Consider the following 22,780-nt stretch of genomic DNA (forward strand, 5'->3'; position numbering starts at 1 on the left):
CTCAGCCATCAGCATTGCGGTTTATAACGTCACCAGTACTCCTCAATTGTAATCTCAGGATATGTTAAACAGTTACTAGTTAAGTGTACTGAGTAGGGCCTATTCACAAAGTTAAATTTACATGTGTAAATGTACACATGGGTGTAAATCTACACGTTTGCTATTCACCATTTCTGATAAGTATAGACATACATGTCTCTACCTCCCACAATAGTGTTTACAAGTGTAACGTTAATACTTGTAACTTTTCACGTAGAGATCGCAACCTCATAATGGATATTTTCCTATGGGAAAGTCCAAGAAAATGTATAAAAGTTTATAACTGGATAAAGAAAATAGTAAAAACTACTTCAATATAAAATATGATTGTAAAATAACTTAAAATACTTATTATATATCTAGAACTAATACAATAAAATGTCAGTGCATGATAACACATTAAATATGTTTTAAATAAATTAATTAAAATATACGTATTAAATTTAGAAATTATATTTCCTAAAGAATATTTAAAAAACAACTTCACCCACAATGTCATTTCTATTTAATAGATATTACATTTTGGTAGAAGTTGAGTTGAATTCATTTAAATTATCTTCAGCTTTTAAACAAAATGTTCATGTTTTAAATAAATTACATTTTAAACAGGCTGCTTATTGTAAAATAGCAAAATGAAATAATTATTTAATAATTATATATATATTTTTTACAATGAAACAAAATATGGGCATATATTTTAAAAATAGAAATATATTTTTATTCATTTAACATTAGTTCCTAAGGGGTGTTATTTTAAGTTCCTGTCTCCATTATTTTCTATAGGAGTGTGCTGTAGTACCGGTGAAGGCCATGCTTGACGTACTCCAAGGCTGGGTTGGGGTACATTTTCTACTGTGCCGTCACCTTTAGAGCTGTATTAACTTTAAAAGTGTAGTTTATGAACAACAATGGGCTTATATTTTCTTGAGTAGGTAGGTGTGGGGGAGCTCATCCCTCCCTAAACCCCTACTTTATCCCTGCATGGTCAAGTTGTTGCCTCTGTCACTACCCCTGCCCCGGACCCCCTCCTAACCTCTGTTGTCCGGGCCCATATCCTCTCCCTCTGGCCCTCCATGGTCCACTAGCATGCCCCTGCCCCCTCCCTCCTGTCTTTCATGATCCCTTGTGCAGCCACTGCCCCTCCTGCCTGCCCAGGATGGTCATCTTGCTGCCCTTGCCTCATTACCTGTGCCCTCAGCTGTCCATGTGCTTTCTCCTGCCCCCTACTTCCTTATCCCTATGGTCCACTGTGCTGCCACAGCCCCTTCCACACCCACTTTCCCTGCATGGTCAGCTTGCTACCCCTGACACCCATCCCCCAGCTCTGTGTCGTCCATGTGCATGCCCCTACCTCTCCCCTCTGGCCCTCTATGGTCTGCTATGTTTCCACCACCCTCTTGTCTGCACTGAGTGGCCTATTGTGCTGCCATTACCCGTAAAAGCTGCCCTGTGTGGTCAGCATGCTGCCCCAGCCACCACTGTGTAAGTCATGCCCCACCCTATTGCTCCTGTATTACACAGTCAGTGTAGTGCCACTGCCCTTCCCTCCATGGTGCTCTCACCAAAAAGTATAAAACTTAAGTTGTTAAAAAAGGGTGGATAGTGTGCTCACAATGTGTCTTTTATAATGTGCATTGAATGTTTACTTTAGACTTTTTAGAAACATTCTTGCTCAGTCTATTGGTTGTTACTTATCTAGTTGGATAGAAAACGGGCTTCCTGCAATAAACCCTTTGTACAAATTGTTGGATAGGACAGCCAGCAAAAGCCTGAGGTGTGTGGTCAACAAAAGGACCTGCATAAGGGTTCACAGGGCCCCTAATCATCATCTCCTCAATGACCATGACAAATCGATTATTTCTCTAAACAGTGGCACAAACGTTGGGCTTGATGTGTCATATTCTAGTCTAGTTCGGCATACCTGTCTGCCACTTTCTCCGCTCACCTGTTTCCTTTATGTACAATCAGCCTATGACCTTGTAACACTTCATGGTACCTAAAAATAATGCTCTCCCAGTGATGCTGTTCCTGGAACTATCCACATACACGTACCTGAATGCATCTTCTGCCAGATTGTGTTGGCAAGCATTGAAACAAACAGAGAATCATAAAGACATCAAAACACAAAGATATAAAGACAGAAACATAACAGAATCATCTAGCCTTTGTACAGGTAAGGAGTTCAAGAAGAGAAAGTATTTCAGAGGTTCAAGCCCCTTAATACTATAAACATCAACAGCTCTATAGTACCAAGCCCAAACCATCCCCCCAGAAGATGAAAAGGTTCAATCCAGTCCTGCTGCAATTTTTTAGAAAACAGCTTCAGCATCTGGTAGAAAAGTTACTTACCTTTAGTAACAATATTTCTGGTGGATACATAATCTTCCACTAGATTTCTCACCTTGTGAATTATGCTTTCAGACCTCAGACTGGTCAGGAAAGTTTTTCCCCAGCTTTTCCATAGAGCTATATATAAATCCACCTGCAAATAAGTCTCGAAAGATGATGATACCAGATTATTTTAGTAAATTAATGCCTGAACTTCTCTTGATTGAAGCCTTGTGATAGGAACTGAGACATCACCAGGAGTGATAAATACAGCACATAAGATGTCTGCATACCTTGGGTTCTTAAAAGTCACTGCACTAACTCCTCAGCGGAGGCAGTAATGAGGAATCTGCTAGAAGGGTATTTATCCACAGCAAATGTACTGTTACTAATGAAAAGTAACTTTGTCAGATGGATAAATCTTAATACAGATTCTTCACCTACTTAATGAGTCCCAAAGTTATACCTTCATGGGACGTGGGATGGAGTAGCGCCAGGTTGCCAAGGAAGCCATGGAACACGGGCAAAGTAACCAATAATTTCATGTTTGAGACACGAGGCAGTAGTGTATGACCATGAAGCCACCCAGCAGAAGTCAACAACCAAGAAGCCTATATGGGGAGCCATGGAGGGAGCAATGGCTCTGGTAGAAAAGGCATTAATGTCCGATGGAGGGTCATTTTTGGCACTGCTCGCCTGGTATCCATTCTATGAAGACATTCCTTTTCTAAGGTTGGATGAGGAGAAGAGAAAGATAAAAGGCTAACAGACAAGTTCACCTGCTCTATGTGTTCCTGCTTTTGCCACCAATAATACCATCATCAGGGGGAAAAGAGAAACAAGGCAACTGTGCATGAACTCAAATGGAGATGCAATGAAAAAGTCTAAGTTAAATTTGATACAATGGAGGAACACTAAATCAAGTAGTATGGAAAACCAGTAAAGCAACCCTTTTATAAAACATGTCAGAAGTGTTCATTTAAACACAGAAGGTTAATCAGACATGCACATGAAGGTGGATAGGCCTGCAGAGAGCTATAGCTACACACTGCTGTGTAAGAGATAATGCAAATATCAAGATGTCAGAAAGGTAAGATTCAAAGTGGCTGATACCTTCGGACTTGCACCACTGAACAAACTTAGCCCAACCGCCTGCATAAATGGAATTGATGATGGGCTTTCTGGCCTCCAAACCGACAGCCACATCAGACAAGCAAAAGGGCTCTACATGATCATCCTTCTGCAGGAGCAAGTCCACTCTGCATAGGTGAGAAAGGGGCAGACGATAAGACCAACAAATCAGCATACCAGATCCTCTGAGCCCAGTTTGAACTGGTCAGAATCAGATGTTTTTATAGCTTGCTTAAAGATTACTTGAGGGCATCACCCAAGGAACAATTTAAAGAGAACATTCTGGCACAAAATTAAGGGCATTTCCTGCTCTGGGCCATGGTTAAGATATCCACAAATGGAAACTAAGATCTAGAGAAGTACACCACCTTCACTTTGAGGTGTTGCTTCCACCGTCCTCATATTAACAGAGCCTGGTAGGTAAGCCACTACCAGGAAGATTCCCCACCTCCCACCCCTACTGATAGTAGTGAGATCTCACAGTGAACCTCAGATAAAGTCTGTGGACAAGAAGAACTGGAAGATGGAAATAGGTGTCCTAAAGATCCAGGGACACCAACTAGTCAAGCATTGAGGGCCAGGAGGCCTCGGTTCATTGGCAGCATCTTGAACTTATCCCATTAAATGAAGAAACTCAAAAGACGAAGATCCAGAATTCCATTGTTCTTGGGATCAAGAAATAAAGAGAAGAGAATCCTGCATTTTTTTTTTCCAAAGGCAAAACATCTATATCCCCTTAGTTTAAAAGGGTAAGGAACACATGAAATAACGTCTTGGTGGAAGGAGGGCAATCTGGCGGAGCATGTCCTGGTTGAAGGAGGGGAGAAGGGAGGAAGTGAATGAAGGGTAGAGCATAGCCCTTCCTGCATAACTGAATAACCCTGAGGTTTTGAGGTAGTAGAGCCAGCAGAGGATGGTGGAGACTGCACTTGCTGCTGTTGGTTTGGTCCCCTAGATCCACCCCTGCCTCAGAAGGAGCAGTATAGACACCTGGGTGTTTGGACAGTCTGAGAAGATTGTCTCTATAAGGACTGAACCAGCCTGGAACAAACACAAAACTTCCAATATTGTTGGTGGAACAGACATGATGCGAGGCTAGGTCTAATGTGCAATCTTTACCACTACCATTCTTTTCAGAATACAAAAAAATTTAATGTTTCTAATAATTCAGTCATTTCAAACTACTTGGTCTGTGCTGTAGTCCATTGTTTCTAGCCCACCATGCCACCTAAGACAGAAACCAGCTATATGTAAGCACCTTGGAATAGTTCAGCCAGAACTGCCGGGCCAGGAAACTCCTACCTGTTGTTTGGGAACACAAGTAACCCCAGATTGGTTTTGGCCAGTTTGTGCCTCATCAGTAGTATGCAGCCCGATTTTTATCACACAATCAGAATGGGACCCACGTGTAGGCATCCCTGAGGCACTAGGGCTTCAAGCTGAAGAAAGCAAAAAAAAAAAAAAACAACTGGTACAATACTTGAGGCAATCTCATCCACTTGTAATTACTACAACTGCATTTCAGTTAATTGGTTTTTGTCACTGCTTTTTTTAAACAAGCTGGATAAGAACTGCCTTTTTTCCTTGCCACTGAAGGGCATGTCCATGAGTACGGCCTAGACATCTCCACAACTCGCATCCAAGTTTGTCACAGCAGTGAGACAGGTGTGCCATACATCAAGTCAAGGTTCTTTGACTCCCTATTGCGAGGTACTATAGGGAAGGCATTTGGGTTCTGTTTCAGTTTTGGAGGAGACATTTAATATAGTTGCTTTCTAATGCTGAGGAATTACATGGAGAGACACAGAGAGTGCCCAGATGCATGTCGATGACTAGTGAAAAAACAGGCTTTCACACCAGTGTTCCAGATGAAGCCTAATATACTCCAGTGCCATCATGACTGGATACGTAGGTATGGCTGAAGCCGCCCGCCACAGCCTGGCAATATTTGGAATTACTTACTGAGAAAAATCTTTCCGGACCCGTCTGATGCCTTGAAGGATAATTCATAAGGTGAGGAGCCTGCGAGAAGATGTATTAATTACAAATGTCCATGCCCTATCCACTGGCTAACATTCCGATAAGAGGAGCTTCAAACTACATCCAGCCTTAGATGGAAGTGATGGTTGAGTGATTGATATTATAAACAATACATACAGTAAATTTCAAGTAATAACTGGCTTAAGTTGTCTTTAATCATACCTACTGCAATTACAACATCTATTTCCTTTCATGAGTGACAATGAAGTAAGAGGTAATACCATGTAAAGACTTATACAGAGACCATAAACTATTTAATTCTTTCCTCCTATAAGTCAATAATGTTCCATCACCTATATGACCATTATTCCAGCTACCTTTTACCTGTACGGTAGAGATAATTTAGCTTTTTTTAACTAACCATCTGTGATGCTATTGTGTTTCACCAATGACTTTGTGTTTCACCACTGCGCATAATAGTTGCTCAATGTTCACCAGTAGCACATTATGGGGGTTATTCTAACTTTGGAGGAGGTGTTAAACCGTCCCAAAAGTGACGGAAAAGTGACGGATTTACCACCAGCCGTATTACGAGTCCATTATATCCTATGGAACTCGTAATACGGCTGGTGGTATATCCGTCACTTTACCGTCACTTTTGGGACGGATTAACACTTCTCCAAAGTTAGAATAACCCCCTATTTTGTTCAGTTTAGCCGCCTATTGGCTTTGACATGGCATTAGCCATTACATTTTGTATTCAGCTCAGCTGCCTATTGGCTTTGACATGGCATTAGCCATTACATTCTGTATTCAGTTTAGCTGCCTATTGGCTTTGACATGGCATTAGACATTACATTCTGTATTCATTGTAGCTGCCTATTGGCTTTGACATGACATTAGACATTACAGTTTATATTTAGGTTAGCTGCCTATTGGCTTTAACGTAGGGTTAGACATTGCAGTTGAGACATTACAGATGTCTGTGTTTTTCCACAAGATGGACCAAGCTGTTTTCTTCACACCAGACCTTAGCTGATAAGAGCACGTAGATTTTGTGTTTACCTCGCAATCCAGTCTGAGAGCGAATTTGCTCAGGAGAACTGGCCCCTCTCCAAGGTTATTCAGCTCTCACACTGAGTTTGCTTTTAAGGATGACTCTGGGCTACAGTGAGCTAGATTTGAATCTGCTTGACTTCAGACTGGAACTAGACGTCAGTTGCCAGTCTCCCGTTTGGGTAGAGAATCTCTTTCAAGCAGTTGACCGGAGTCATCAACTTGCAGACCCCAGAAAGATGAAGCTGAGTATAGGCCCTACCGCCTTGCCCATACGGTGATGAATTTGACTTTTATGCTTTGCTTTGCAGTTATGTTATACTATAATCACCTATATTTGCTGTGTACATTGCAACTGAGAAGTACTTTGATATATTTTGCTTTCATTGCTGCGACTACTTTTAAATGTGTCCTTCAATCTACTAATTTCATCTCTCAGGAACTTGTGGGTGGGGAATTAATTACAATAAACGTCTTCTTTAAACTCAGAAGTGCATTCGAGAGAGGTTCTGTAAGCTCGGATAAAAGAGTTACCAGTGAAATTGAGTGCACTATTTGAATTCGTGTCCCCTGAGGATAGAAAGCATGTTTGTTTGACTAATGATTCATTGCCTGAAAAGTTGTTTTCTAGCACAGGAGAAGGAACAGCGTTGTACAATGTGTGTCAGACTTTAAAGCAAGAGCTGTTTGAGATGTGCCATTTTTACACTGATTCTTAGTTCACTGCCAATGGTTTAGCCGTTTGGTTTTCCACATGGTTTGTACCTAACTGGTTCAACTGCCTTGCAGATGTTAAAGAGAAAAATTCAGAGTCTGAAGTGTCCACCCAGAATTCTGACTTAGTGGGGATGGCTAAGTGGGTGCACCAGAAATGTGAACAGCTGGGAGAAAAAGCCACTTACAGGTGGGCAGAGATGAGAGATGCACATTCCCCTAGATTTGATAAAAACTGTGCAACACGCACAAGAGCAATCTGTCCCACAAACAGTCACAGAGCAGTTGGGGAGAGGAAAGTTACCAGGACAGATATGGCAAATTGATTAGGTTTTAGGGGGAATGATTGCTGCAGATTACCAAGGAGAAATTAAAATTATGCTGATAACTAGAAAATAATCTGATTCATTCATACAAATTGGAGACAGAATGGCCCAACTTGTCAAAAGTGCAGTGAATGGAGGTTTGGTAAAGAAGGAGTCTGCCCCAGCCCTTCTGACAGTGCAAGAAAAGGGAAGCTGTGGTGCAGCAGATAAAAACCTCAGTGCTGAGGTGTGGGTTGAAGCCCCAGATGACCATCCAGAACCTGTAGAAATCATAACAAAGGGCCCCAAAAATGTCCTGCTGATTATAAAACAAGGAAAGGAAGAGGAAGGGCACATTTCAGATGACAAATGTTATTTGCAAGAAAAGTCATACTTTTTTCTTTTGCAGATCCTACCACGTTTCGCCACTGACCATGAGTGTGCTGTGTGGTCTTCCTTTGGGTGTGTGCATGCGGGGTCGGGGAAGAGACCGAACCCCCAACCTGAACCTGACTGAGTAAAGTACAAGCACCATGGATCCATTTTGCGCAAATTGCGCCTTCAGTTCAAGTTCAACTTGTTTGATTACATTCTTCCACTGGAACTAAGCAACCTTAACAGTTAACTGTCTGTTTTTTTTTCGTGTGGAGCTCTGACTTTCATTTACTTTCCAGCAAACCTTTCAGTTGGACCGTGCACCTTTACATGAGTAGAACTCATGCTATATCAACTTGCTGTTTTAGAGACACTGTTGAATTAGAGACAATATAAGTTTCAGTCTTTTCTGTGTAGATGTATCTGATGTGAAAGGTTATGAGATCAATATGTTAATCCACTTCCATTGCTTTACAGTGATTGCTTTTATCATTCAAATCTGATTTGTTGATAACTTTTTTTTGTGTTGATGTTTTTGTTTTTGTTTGAAATAAGAGGTATGTGAAACAAAAATTAATTGGTCATAGGGTGGAATGTGATGCTATTAATTGTGTTTGACCAATGGCTTTGTGTTTCACCACTGCGCATATTAGTTGCTCAATGTTCACCAGTAGCACATTATGGGGGTCATTCTGACCCCGGCCGGCGGCGGAAGCCGCCGGCCTGGCGAGGCCCGCCAGAATACCACTGCGCGGTCAAAAGACTGCCGCGGGTATTCTGGGTTTCCCGCTGGGCTGGCGGGCGACCGCCAGAAGGCCGCCCGCCAGCCCAGCGGGAAACACCCTTCCATGAGGATGCCGGCTCCGAATGGAGCCGGCGGAGTGGAAGGGGTGCGACGGGTGCAGTTGCACCCGTCGCGATTTTCAGTGTCTGCTTGGCAGACACTGAAAATCTTTGTGGGGCCCTGTTACGGGGGCCCCTGCAGTGCCCATGACATTGCAGTTGAGACATTACAGATGTCTGTGTTTTTCCAAGCTGTGTTTTTCCACAAGATGGACCAAGCTGTTTTCTTCACACCAGACCTTAGCTGATAAGAGCACGTAGATTTTGTGTTTACCTCGCAATCCAGTCTGAGAGCGAATTTGCTCAGTAGAACTGGCCCCTCGCCAAGGTTATTCAGCTTTCACACTGAGTTTGCTTTTAAGGATGACTCTGGGCTACAGTGAGTTAGATTTGAATCTGCTTGACTTCAGGCTGGAACTAGATGTCAGTTGCCAGTCTCCCGTTTGGGTAGAGAATCTCATTCTCGCAGTTGACCGGAGTCATCAACTTGCAGACCCCAGAAAGATGATGCTGAGTATAGGCCCTACCGCCTTGCTCATACAGTGATGAATTTGACTTTTATGCTTTGCTTTGCTTTGCAGTTCTTGTTATAATATAATCACCTATATTTGCTGTGTACATTGCAACTGAGAAGTACTTTGATATATTTTGCTTTCATTGCTGCGACTACTTTTAAACGTGTGCTTCCAATATACTAATTTCTTCTCTCAGGAACTTGTGGGTGGGGAATTAATAACAATAAATGTCTTCTTTAAACTCAGAAGTGCATTCCGGGGAGGTTCTGTAAGCTCCGATATGAGATAAGAGGGAAAGCAAAACACCATCTGTAAAACTGAAAAAAATGCCTGTTATTTCTTTACATGTCACTTAACTATGATTTTCCTTTTTTCTGCCCTAGGCAATTAATTGGTAACATCTTCACTTCTCCCCAAAAAAGTGGGCACTTCACTACTCTTTCCAATCCACTTATTGGCCAACTGGGTTGGGAAGATTTGGAGTTTGACTCTCCATAAGCTGGACAGGAGATGAGATAATGGAACCGCACTACTCTGGCCAACCCAGTCAGACTACCCATTCATAAATCAGCCAGTTGTCAGCTCACTGAAGGCCAACAGGGAATTATGATAGGGCTGGGTAGTAATGACAACAGACCAGAAAGTGGCAGGCTAGTCCATCACCATCCTCTTCATTCCAGACTAATTACAGTTTAATGGTCTAATTAGACCACTCCTCCTGTCCATTTAGCTCACAACGTGTAGTCGGACTAGGGTTGTCAATATTGAGAGAGCCCACGAAAGGGGGACGGACTAACTTGTCCATTCCCTGATAGCTCATTTCCTCTAGTTTTAGAGGCAAGTGGTAGATGCAATCAGTTGGTACAGAATATCCCCTACACATTGACCCACCCTTTTTTTAATCCCATCTGTCACAAGTTTCTCCTTCCAAACCAATGTTTTTATTTAAAGGTTTACCTTGATTACATTTTTTTTCGAATAAAATTATTCCTGTACAGTTTTGAGTCATATACCTGTACAAAAGTCATGTAGACTTTGTCAACATCTGGCCGTTCTTCTCGATCAACCTTTATACAGACAAAGTGTTGGTTCATAATCCGTCCAATTTCTTCATTCTGAAATGATTCACGTTCCATGACATGGCACCAATGGCACGTTGAATATCCAACTAAAATAAGAAAATATAAATGAACAAGAGGACCACAAAGCTTGGAAAACCCACAACAAATCTGCAAAACTATACAGGCAATAACAATAAAATGGTCCACAAAGAGAACAAATACAATCTAGAGAAACAGAGCAGCAAAGAGTAGCAGAAAGGAGAATGATACAAAGTGATAGATACAAATACAAAGAGGAGAGAAAAAAGGGCCCAGAGAAACATGCGCTTCATGACTAGAGAGATAATAAAGGCAGAGAGAGGCAGACAAGAGAACCAAGGAAACGTGTGAAAGAAGCTGTACTCTGGAGAGACAGGAAGCAGGGCCTAATGAGAGGAAACGATTCAAAGAGGGAAGACGTATAACAGAGATAGTAAACGTCTTGAAGAAATACAGTAGAGGGCCAGGATACAAATATGAAGGGCAGGAAATACAATTAGCATAGAGAGAATTCTGGAGAGCTATTTCTGAAGCTTTTCAATTCATCTTTTCTGAATATAACAAACGCATGATTGGCAAGATTAGCCCTGATTGTGTCAGTTTTGCCCCCAAAAAGATCCACAAACCAGTTTCATCTGATTGAGGGTTAGGAAACCTGGTATGCAGAAGAGTACTCCGTTAGCTCTCTAATAATAGCAAAAATGGCTGTTGAAATATTGGGAGCCGTAAAAAATATGTCAGCGTTGTAGGCGTACTTCACTTTCCTAATAGAATGCCTTTCTATTATTTTAGGGTGGACGATAGCAAAGAACAATATTCCAGTACTGCTGGACTGAATTGAGAATTCTTCCAAGTGTTCTCATAAGTGTTTCCGAAATGTATTTGATCAAAAAATATTACTGCATTAGAGTGAGCCCGTTAGGATCACTGCAAGGCCGCCCCCTCGTTTGCCTTCACGAAGAGCTGAATCATGGAAAAACCAACTGGCAAGAAACCCCTAATAACTGAACTTCAATCCTCTCACCCTTGTATAAGAAAGACCTAGTAAGTCCAAACTGAATCCGGTAACAATATTGGAAATATTGTAGAATTTAACTACAGCTGTGCGGGCGTTAACGAACAACCTGCTCAATTTACACAATAATATATGCAGATTTTAGCATGGCCAGCGTACGGAGTAAGCAACCCAATACTATCTCAAATGATAAAAAGAAGATCTGATTGCAACGGAAACTTGATAGACATTATTGACAGATGTAGAAGGTCTGGGTGCAAGATTTGCTTTGTCAAATTCAGAATGCACATCACTGTCAAATTCGATCCTCTGAGCTTCAAGATTATTTTGGGTAATGGAGAAATGAATGGTAAAGGAGTGCACTCTGTGCCGCACCATGCAACTAAAAGCACATTCAACAGAACGTTCACTTAGGGGTCTGAATGAGTAGATTTGGTATTTTTGGCTTGCTGCTGTGACGATTAGGTCTATGTTTGCCTTGTGCCACTCGTTGAGCGGATGTCACCAAATATGTGCATAAACACTCCATTTATGTTCTGACTACATATGCATGATTAAGGTGACGCCATCATTTCAAAGTCTGATAGATACTTAATGGACAAGTTCATCTTCTGCAAAAGTACCTAGTACAACAACTTCTAGTCTTTTGTCTATTGAACAAAGGGCCATATGTACAAACACTTTTTCCCATAGACACAGAATGGGTAAAAACCTTTGCTACATCTGGCCCGAAGTCCTTAATAATGCACACCTAAGTCATGCTGGTGGTGTCGCCGGTGTATAGCAGCACTGACTTCACTAACAGCAATGGAAGAAAAACTCAAAGTCCTAGGCGGATCACCGCCAATTTTAACATAATTATATGGCATAAAGTCTCCTCCAGTAACCATCAACACTGCTATTTAGCTCCATCGTGTGATTCTCAAACTCTAAAGCAAGAATCCTTTTCTCCTTGTGAAAGAGGGAACTGAAAAGTGACCATTATTATCTGCCAATTTAATGAGTGAATTGCTGTCAGCAGAACTACACATTCTCCCATAAAACCACAGTTTACCTGAATACTGGTTTCAAAGGCCTTCCTGAAATGGTCCCACGTGAAGGCGTGTTTTTAGATTAAGATAAATGTAAGAGGGCAACCGGCCAAGAACAAAAGCAACGTGTCCGCTTAAATCGAACAGACACTTTCAGGAAGTCCTTCTTCTTCTGAAATGCGTGGCTCTCGCAGCAAAGATAAAATATCACTACTTTTGTGTAGCTGATGGCACCCAAAAACTGGACTGAGTCTGAAGTACCACAGATCTCTTCTCTCGGTTCAAAGAGAAACCCAAGTGATAGAACATACCAACTGTGGCATGCAAAGCAACAGCTGTTCCCGCATTCTTAAGGCTGGCATATATGGATGCTGATTATAAATGCAACAGTAGTTGTTGGACTTGGCCCTCTCTACATAGTCACCCCCAAACGTTTTGCCTTCTCCACTCCTGTGTTTTACTGAATTTGTTTTTGTTGGCCTCTGTGCACTTTACCACCATTGACCAGTGCTAAAGTGGTTGTGCGCACTCCCTAAAACATGGTAAAATAGGCTTATACCTGATTGGGATAGTTAATTTGCTTATAAGTCCACAGTAAAGTGGTACACCATATATCGAGGGCAAGTAAATTAAATGCTACTAGTGGGCCTGCAACACTTATTGTGCCACTCACTTAAGTAGCCCCTTAAAACATGTATCAGGCCTACCATTGCAGCCTGTGTGCAGTTGTAAAATGGCCAATTCGACTTTGCAAAAAAAAAACCTTGGTCAACCCAAAAGCTCCCTTTTTGATACATATGTTACCCCTAGGGTAAGCCCTAAGCTGCATACAGTACAGGGTGCATTGTATTTACCACGTTGGACATGTACTTTTACATGTCCTGGTAGTGAAAACTCACACCCCTCCTATAGGATCACATTGGGTTACCTTATTACATCAAGTCCAAATTCTAAAAATGCCAAATCTAGAAAGTGGGTATTTTCTTGTCCTAACCATTTGGTGCTTAAAGCCCGTTCCTGGGTCACATGCCTAAGTATAGTTGACAGCTGGCCTTTGTGTACTCCTCCCACAGATCCACACAATAGGGGATCTGGTGGTTGGCAGGATGGGCCATTCTGGCAGGGTGGGGGAGCACAACTGTGCACAGCTTCACTTGCAATTCAAACCAGCTGACTCAGCCAACACATAAAGAACGTCACCCTAGCCTTCTGTGGCCCGAGACATCATGGGACCAGGGCAGGGAGGCAGGAAATTCCAGACACTTTGGTAAAGGGAAAACCCCAGATGTTTCTTCCACTTCAAAGCAAGCAAAAGGTATAAACCTAGGACCCTCAGACCCACTTTTCAGTTCACTTTTGAACCTGTGGAGGACTCTCAGAGGACTACCCTGCTGACTGTGGCCTGCTGTGTACTTCAGAGGACTGCCCTGCTGCACCAAGAGGACTTCCCTACTACCTGAAGCTTAGCTTGGGCCCTCAGACGACTGCTCTGCTGCTTGACAGATGCTTTTCTGCTTGAAACCAGATCTTCCAGAGTGACTCCAAGGGCTAGTCGGCTGGTCTCTTAATCAGCGCCTCATGGTTCAGAAAAGGCTCCAACCATCTTGGAACTGGAACTGGGCCCAGCCTGAGTCAGTCCTGACCCTCCAAGTAGTGCCCCTCAGAGCCCTGGACTCTTGGAACCGATGCTAAATGTGCCCAGATAGCCCAATTCCAAACTAGGGAGTTAAACAATGTTCAGACAAAAAGTACTCTGAGAACAGAGAGGAGAACGGGACTTACCTGCTCGCCAATTCACCCAAGGAACATTGTAGTTGGACGTTCTCCTCCTCCGCAGCAAATCCTGTTCAGCAGCTCCTTGCAAAAGAGGTAACCAGCCTCGTGGAACCCTCGTCAGCTACAGCCTGGAGCATTGTCTCAATGAAGATCTTCAACTTCCACAAAAGACTAAGGGCCTGATTTAGATCTTGACGGAGGTGAACACAGTGTCAGAAACATGACGGATATCCCCTCCGCCATATAACAATCCCATTATATCCTAAGGAAATCGTAATACTGCGGATGGAATATCCGTCACTATTCCCCGACAACGGTGTCTCCTCCTCAGATACAGCCGCTGAACTTTAGTTTCTTGGACATCATTCTTCTAAATTTCTTCTAAGTCCAAACGTAAGCGGAGACCAAGGCAAATCCACTTAGAGTATCCGAACCACAATCCATATCTTAAATTTGCCCAGGATCTCACACAACTGGATGCCCATGGTTGGCACTTTGATCTTTTAGGTGCTATGTTTCACTTTAAACTTAAAAAAACATAACTCTGGTTCAACTGATTTGATTTTTGTTGTTCTGGTGTCAAGTGATTTATGAAAAATTTCCAGTATTTTTCAAAATTGGTGTGGGATTTTTCTTGTGTTTTCACTTTATTAATGTTAAGTGCTCCATAAATACTTTACACATTGCCTCTAAATTAAGCCTGACTGCTTTCGTGCCCAGCTACCGGAGGATTAAGCACAAGTTAATTTAGTGGCTTTGCGGTTCACTCTGACAAGGATTGTAGTTGGTGCATGAGAAGGGCATACTACCCCCTCAACCACAACCCAGTTCCTCACAGTAGTTTTTGGTATGAACTACAAATCATATACATATGGACTACAAATCATATACACCTCTCTAATGTGTATATGAAATTAGGCATATTGTAAATCTGAGGTCACAATATATCTCGTTGTCAAATTAGGAGCGTGTAATGTCAGCATTTTGTCCTCCTACTACAGATTTTCTAATGTATTTGCACATCACAATTTCACATCAGGATAACATTTATAAATGTAACATTCAGTCTTTCAACCCTTTCAGAATTTATTTTTTTCACAACACGAAGCGCATGAGAAAGACACATTATTAAAATATATTGAGAGCACTATTTGTTCCAAATACCAGTAGCAGTGCTAACAGATGCATCCTGGCCAATACAGGTCAATTCCCCCAACCTCCACTACATGAATGATTCCCACAATGTATATACACAGGAAGGAGAACTGACATCTTGTTTTAGAAAAAAGCTGTACACTGCCATAGTATTGTTTGTCTTACTCACCTGACAGAAATATGGGCTTCCCCTCATTCTTTGCCTTCTCAAAAGCCGCTGGACCCCATGGAAACCTGCAGTGATAAAGAAGAGAAGAAAAGGGGTAGGATGAGAAGAAAGATAGAAAGCAAGATAGAGAAAGAACATGTAAAAAAAGAGAAGCGGGGCAGAGCAGACAAGTTGAAGGAGGACACATAGACAAGGGAAATAAATGAGGGGTAGAGAAACCAGAGGAGAGTAAGAGACAAAGATAATGAACAGAAGCAAGAAGAGAATGAACAAGGGAAGAAATAAGAGATGAGAGTAGGAGGGCGATAAGATGTGAAAGTGACAGAATAGACAGGTGCCAGCCGAAAAAAATAAAATAATGGGATGAGTAAGAGAAAGGAGGAAGAGGAGAAGATAGAGGGGAGAGAAACAATGAGGGGAAATGGAGAATTTGATGTTTCTTTGAGATTGCTTATTGCAAGTTTAAGAAAAAACATTAGCGCTCTTAGAATACATTTCAACTTTTTTTTTAAAAAGTGTAAACAGATGATAAAAGTACTTGGAGAAATACAGTAAGGATGCAATATACCTGGAGTGATTGGATTCAATGTCGTCACAGGGAAAGGATTAAATGTGCTGCAACAAGGATTGATTCGGAATCCTGTAGCAGTAATTAGGTGGGATATCATGCATTATGCGTGAGAATAGGAGTCAAGCAGCACAACTGGGATCCACGCAACATCCCAGGAATTTAATTTGATTTCATGTTGTAGGGAAAGGATCTGGTAGCCATGTCACAGGAATAAGATTCAGTATCAAGCACCACTGATCGGATTCAGTGTCAAGAAGCAGTGCTGGGAGATGTTGCCATGCAGTAAAGACTGGATTTGGGATCACAAAAAAGGATGGAATTCACTGTCCTGCAGAAGGGATGGGATTCATTGTCAAGCACCACAGGCTGGTTTCAGTGGGGTGCAAAAAGCGTGGCAATGAGTATGATACTCCAAGTGGTAGTAGAATCATGAAGCATGAATTAGATTTTATGTCATGTAACAGAGGTCAAGGAACAGGAATTCATTCAGTTTTACAGAGCAGAGACTGGGATTATTCATTCAGTTTTTAAGCATCTGCGAAGGCATAGTGCCATGCTCCAGAGATTGCCTTTGGGGAAGTGCAGCAGGGATGTGATGCAGTGCCATGTGCAGGGATGTGATTCAGGATGTCACAACAAGCATCATAAATGTAGTCAAACAGCAAGCAATGTGATTTGAAGTCATGCAGTAAAGGTGAGACGTCATGTAGGAAAGGTGTAATGCTACAAGGATGGAATTAGACATCCTGAAGCATCAGAAATACATTGTAGAAATGGGACCTAGCGTGATGTGTTAATACCGCTATTTGTAAGATCACGCCCAAGTTTTTGACTGATGCTGCTGGTTTTTCAACTCCGACGACTGAGAGTGCACTGAGGCCTGCTAACCTGACTTCAGTGCTGGTGCCCTGACCCTAAAGTGTATGTAAACTGTCTATACCCAATTGGAAATGGCTAACTTACCTGTAAGCCACTAGTGCATGGTACTCTGGTACCCAGAGCATGTAAGCTAGAGGGGAAGCCCAGGGATTATAGCACTGATTGTGCCACCCTAGGGGTCCCCAAGAAAAACAAGTCTGCCAGTTTGCCACAGCAGACTGGTAGAGCAGTTGTGCACTGCTAGCCTGAATTTGATATTGAAAGCAATGGCAAAGTCCTGGAAGTGTACAAGTCACCCCTGTGGCAAGCCAACCAAGCCCTATAGACAGGGTGCAACATATGACACAGGAAGGACATGTACTTTACATGTCCTGACAGTAAAACACAAAAAAACAAATATTTTTACTGTTGAAAGACTCTGTCGCCCAATCAGTGCGAACAGGGTTACATGTTAACTCCTGAACGGTGCAAACCAAAGTAAAGAATCCAAGGTATCAAACAACTCATTACATTAAGCCCGACTTGTATCTCAAGTTGAAATAATGTAACATGTTGCAGTGTGCAGCTTTAGCAAAGCTGCCACTTTGTTGCCTTCACAACTCCTGTGCCCTTTTGAGCACACATGGAGCCTGCTCCACAAGACAGCTTTCTGCCCTCCTGGAGAGACCTGCTAATGACTCTCCAGAATAACAATGAGGGTGTGCAACCTAGGGAGGTGTCACACCTCTTCTGCAGGAAGACAAGTGGGTGTTAGCCCCAAAAGGCAGTGTTTGAAGGCAGATGGGTAGCACAAACAGGGAGGGCTGCCCCTTAGCTGGGGTAGACAGGCTGGCACAAGAGGGAGAGAGGGGAAACTAGTTGTAAAAACAGGTTACCCAGGGGCATTTAGCTCATAGGTAGCTTTACCCCTTGGGTGGGTTAGTGAGGTCTGTACACCAGGAGAAGGGTCTCGCCATCAAGTGGGTAGAATGGTGCATCCTGGGATAGCCAGATGCCACACTTCACAGGAAGTGTTCACCAGGTAAGAGGGAACCTGGTAGCCCATTGACTACCAACCATATCCTGCCCTGAGGACATTTTTCAAGCATAAAGAGGGCACCCAGACTTTAAAGGAGGATTTGGAAGAAGGACCAAAGAAGCACTGCCCTTCTGCAGCAAGGGACCAGCAAAGAGAGGCTGCACCGACAAGGACTGCACCTGCCACACCTGGTGACTATTGAAGAGGGAATGCGCCTGCTGTGTCCTGCTCAGGGATAAGCGGTCTCCATTTAAGTCAAGACAACACTAAGGAACAACTGTCTGGCCCCCTTTTCACACCACAGGGAAGAAAGACCTGAAGAAGCATGATGGGGCAAGTTGGTAGCCCAAACTCTCCAAGCCGCTACCACCACTGCTATGCAGCAACAAGGACCAAGACCTGACGCGCAGAGCTGCACCCGAGTTCGCGGAGCCCAGGAGTGCTGCTGGACAGTTGCTGGGACCATCAGATAGAAAGTTTTCGACCCAGGAAAGACTGGCATCAGACTGTTACAATGGGCAACTGGTAGTCCACTGACGACTAGACTTCAGCCAGGCCGGAAAGGACTTTGTGGGCCATTGACCCTGCATCCAAGACTCCCTCACCATCTTCATCAACTGAGTAATCCCTGCAGGAAGATCCCTTTCGACTGCATCGCATTCACAGCATCCTAAGAACATCTTCAGCATCCTTCATCCCTTGCATTAGGACCACTCCTTAGGAATCCATTGCAACTCGAGTAAAGTGCCTGGAACTGTTGAAGGATTGCTTCTCCTGTGAAGGTAACTGTTCTTGAGGACTTGCTGGTCTCCCTGCTGAAATTGGCCGCCCCAAGTACTTCTAACTGACAGCATTAACACTTACCTAAGTTTTCCTTGAAAAAGTTTCCAAGTGTCCAATTCATTGACTTTGCCACGGTGTGTTTGTGGTTGAATGACATTGCTTTGATTTATGATTGCTTACAAAATCTATATCTCTGGAACCCTCCAGTGGATCTTTTTCGTTTTAGTGTCTAAATTATTTTAAAAATAAATTGGTGTTGAGTTGCTTGAGTGCCATGTCAATTATTTCTTCAATTGTTTTGGTGCTGTATAAATGCTTAACACTTGTTCCTCTATCTAAACCTTGCTGCTCAGTGCCAAAGCTATCCAGGGTTGAACTGAGGTTTTTACAGATGAGACCTACTAGACCTAAAGGGGTTGTTAAGTGCATTACACAGTGAGGTCACACAGCCACACCATATAATACACCCTATTTCCTCACATATGGGAATCTTTGTCATACAGCAGAGATGAACTGGAATTCCAAGCAGCAGGGATTGGATTCAGAGTCATGGAGTAGGGACAGATTTAAATGCAATCTGTTGTGATACAGTAAAGATGGGAATAGGTGTGCTGCAAAAGAAAAGGATTTACCCACAAGCAGTAGGAATCAGATGTGGTGTAGTGCAACAAGGATGGGATTCAGTAAGACACTCCTAGCAATAGGATCTAACAGCATGTTGCAGATAATGAATTTGAGTGATTTTCTCATCTCCTAGCATGAAAAGAAGCATGTTACATGCAGTGGGGATCCACGGTTGTAGTGTAATAAAGAAAAAAAAGGTATTTAGTGTCATACGACAAGAATAGCATTCTTCGTGACATGACCGAGATAGATAAGCTTTGTTCCAATGTAACAAAACTGGGAGTTTATGTGATGGGATAGGGATGAAATTCACTGTGGTGCAGCAGGGATGGGATCTGTGTGGCGCACAACGACCATGTTCTTAACCCTCTGCATGTGTAAGTACATCAAACTCGTCCTGAAAGCACCATACTGGCTCCCAGTAGACATCAGGATAAAATGTAAGGCCCTCTGCAACATCCTTAAAGCATTATACACAAAAGCAGGAAATACCTGCAGAAACTGGTGTCACATTGCAGACCAAACAGAAACTTCCATTTGGTATTCAATGGCTTCACCAAACAATTCTTCAAGAGGAAGAAATACAGGGGTAGATCCCTGTTAGTTCAATATCGTACCATGTGAAATTTTAACACTTCTGTTTTATCAGCCTTTGGTTAATATGAGTGCATGATACAGGACTTCATACCCCCAGGTACATTAGGTCTATTAATTTTAAAAAAAGAACATTCGGCAACATCATTCAAATACCCAGCAGTTCCTTTGTGGTTTCCCATTTCCCCTGTAGCTTTTGCTTCCCTCCTAATTATCAATGATCTTGTAAAGGATGGAAGTGACAGGGAAGGGGTGGGATTACAACACCAAGATACCCAAGGCCAATAAGGGCAACAAAATAAAGAAAGAAACAAACAATAAACATGTAAAAGAACAAGGTAATGAGAACTGAGATGCTAGCATACCCTGGTATCTCCGTGAGCTGTGGGGTGTGTTTCTGAGGTAGGTGGGGGGGATGGGGGTGGCGGCTTAGGGGGGCACATGTCAGGTGCTAAGGGGGAAAAGGGGGAAACCGCCACTCCCAGTCAGGACAGAGAAGGGTGTCGCCAAGTAGCCATTACATGGCCATACCCTTCGTCTTGGAGCCCAGTTCGGGGCCGGAGTTCACCTGCTTTTGTCTTCACACATGGTCAGGGGGTATCTGGCTCTTGATTAGTCAGAGTCGTCACCAGGTCCCCCGCCTCCCCCTCCGATGCTTCATCAACTTGTGAGCATCTCTGTCTCCATCCTGAAGGTAAATAAGTAAATCATCTGCGTAGAGTAAGATGATGTGTTTAGTGCTGTCTGTCACAATGCCCCAGTCTGCCCTCTTGCTCCGAAATCTCACTGCCAGTGTTTCAATCGCTATGACAAATAATAAGGGAGAGAGGTGGCATCCTTGCCTATTACCTCTGAACAACTCAGACATCGGAGATCAGTTTCTCATTCTTAACTTGTGCCATAAGGTGTGTATAAAGCAGTCGCACCTATTTCACCCACCTCGGCCCCAGCCCCATCGGTATCATGACAGCTTCTAGGAAGTCCCAACGTACTGTATCAAACGTCTTTTTGAGGTCTACCGATACAACCACCTCGGAAGGACTTGGCTTTTGGTCCCAGGCGCAAAGTTGGGATTAACCCGTTTTGGTCCGTTTGAATCAGAGTCTGCATGTGGGGCAGCATTCGGGTGGCTAGGTCCTTATTCAATATTTTAAAGTTAGAACTGAGCATAGATCAAGGGTGAAAGTCGGATACAGAAGTATCCTGAGAGGTACATTTAGGCAGAGGGACCACCAGGGCCTCCTGAGTCGTGGCTGGGAGAAAGCTTAAATGATAGGCGTTTGCATACATGGCCACCAGCTTTGGGGCCAACACCGATGCAAAATGGAAATTCCCTCAACCTTAATGACAAATCTGAACTCAATCACAAATGGTCATGCACCCTATTTACGAAGGATTTAGCCTTGCTTTGAACTGAACCCTGCACTGATTTAAGGTCGCTACTGAAGAACATTGGATAAGATTACTCACTTGCCGGATCAAACTTTCCCTTCCTTCTTCTTTAACACAATTTTTTATAATCCTCACAGGTGCCTATAAGTAGCCCATGAGGGATTCCCAGGCACTTTACAAAACCTGTAAATAAATAGTTGTAACTGGAAAAAATAATTTTAAAGCCTTCTGAAAAATTTCTTATTAATGAAAGTGCAAAACGAGATGCCCAGTTAGAACCTTCCATACCCTGTGATGGAAGCTAAATAAACCTATATAGACGAAATAGTAGGCTAACTTTTACCAACTAAAGATAAGGTAATGCAATTTCCTCTTGGTAAGATCTTGGGTCCACTTTCTTCTTCAGACAACAGATGCAACAACTTTTCAACTTAAAAGCATATCAAGTCATAATGCCTCTTTCAGTATGTTCATGTAGTTGTCTAGGTCAGTTCTAGTGTTTGTACTTTAAGTACTGAGGAGCCAGACAGTTCAGCTGAGTAACAGAAGGCAGTTGAGGGGATCTTCCCCAAAAATACTAGATAGGAATTTGGCTTTCACAGAAAACCCGTATGTGTCTTACTGAAAGGTAAATTCATATATCACTACTGATGGGGTCAATCTTAAGCAATAAGGATCATTTTGATTTACATATCTCAGTCTGGCAATCACTTTGAGAACTGGAAGTAAAGTGTGAACAAATGCCATCAACTTGCATATCAAAGGAGTGTAACAGTTGGGACAAGGCACCAGGTACCTGAATGCATATTCAAGGCATTTTGTGGTGTTTGTAAGTTAACAGGTCAATATTTGGAAAACCCCATGCTGTGAAAATGTTCAAAAGCATTTTCTCGTTTAGAATTGACTCATGCTCTTCCATCGATATCTACTGAGCTCAGCTGATTTCCATTTCTGAAGTTCTGGTAGGTTTGATACTGGTATATATGAGCATCTGCAAATATATAGATTTGAAACAGTTGCTTAATGCAATGATTTATTGGCTAGATGGTGCAACCTCAGTTCTACCATACTAATTAGATATTTATGTTGCCTTTGGGCATTTCCCGAGCCAACAGGTGGTCTATTAGAGTTCACCATTCATCCCAACTGTTTGTCTTGATAACGTTTTCTGAAATGAAACAGCCTGAAGCATGCTTGTGCTCAAACACTGATGCTCCAGGGATTGTGTGTCTGACATGTCTACCATTTCTTTGACCACTGATCCTACAGACACTCCTACACAAGACACATGTGCAACCTTTCATCAGGACTATGAAATGCACATGACCATTGAGACCATGGAACCTAAAAGAGGGATTTCTCTGTCCATTAGATGAAATATTTTTGC

The 22,780-nt window shown here is 42.6% G+C and overlaps 1 protein-coding gene across 5 annotated transcripts in view; it reads right to left on the minus strand.

Annotated features, from left to right (window-relative positions):
- SPATA20 (spermatogenesis associated 20) overlaps positions 1–22,780 on the minus strand; it is a 1,104,606-nt gene that overhangs the window by 792,508 nt on the left and 289,318 nt on the right. For all 5 annotated transcript variants that reach the window (XM_069200053.1, XM_069200051.1, XM_069200052.1 and 2 more), the window contains 2 exons: positions 15,533–15,597; positions 10,300–10,454 (listed from right to left, as the gene is read on the minus strand). In XM_069200053.1, the coding sequence (XP_069056154.1) occupies positions 10,300–10,454; positions 15,533–15,597 (220 nt within the window). The remainder of the gene's footprint in view (positions 1–10,299; positions 10,455–15,532; positions 15,598–22,780) is intronic.

Source organism: Pleurodeles waltl, chromosome 7 (genome assembly GCF_031143425.1).
Source record: "Pleurodeles waltl isolate 20211129_DDA chromosome 7, aPleWal1.hap1.20221129, whole genome shotgun sequence".
In the NCBI taxonomy this organism is placed as follows: domain Eukaryota; kingdom Metazoa; phylum Chordata; class Amphibia; order Caudata; family Salamandridae; genus Pleurodeles; species Pleurodeles waltl.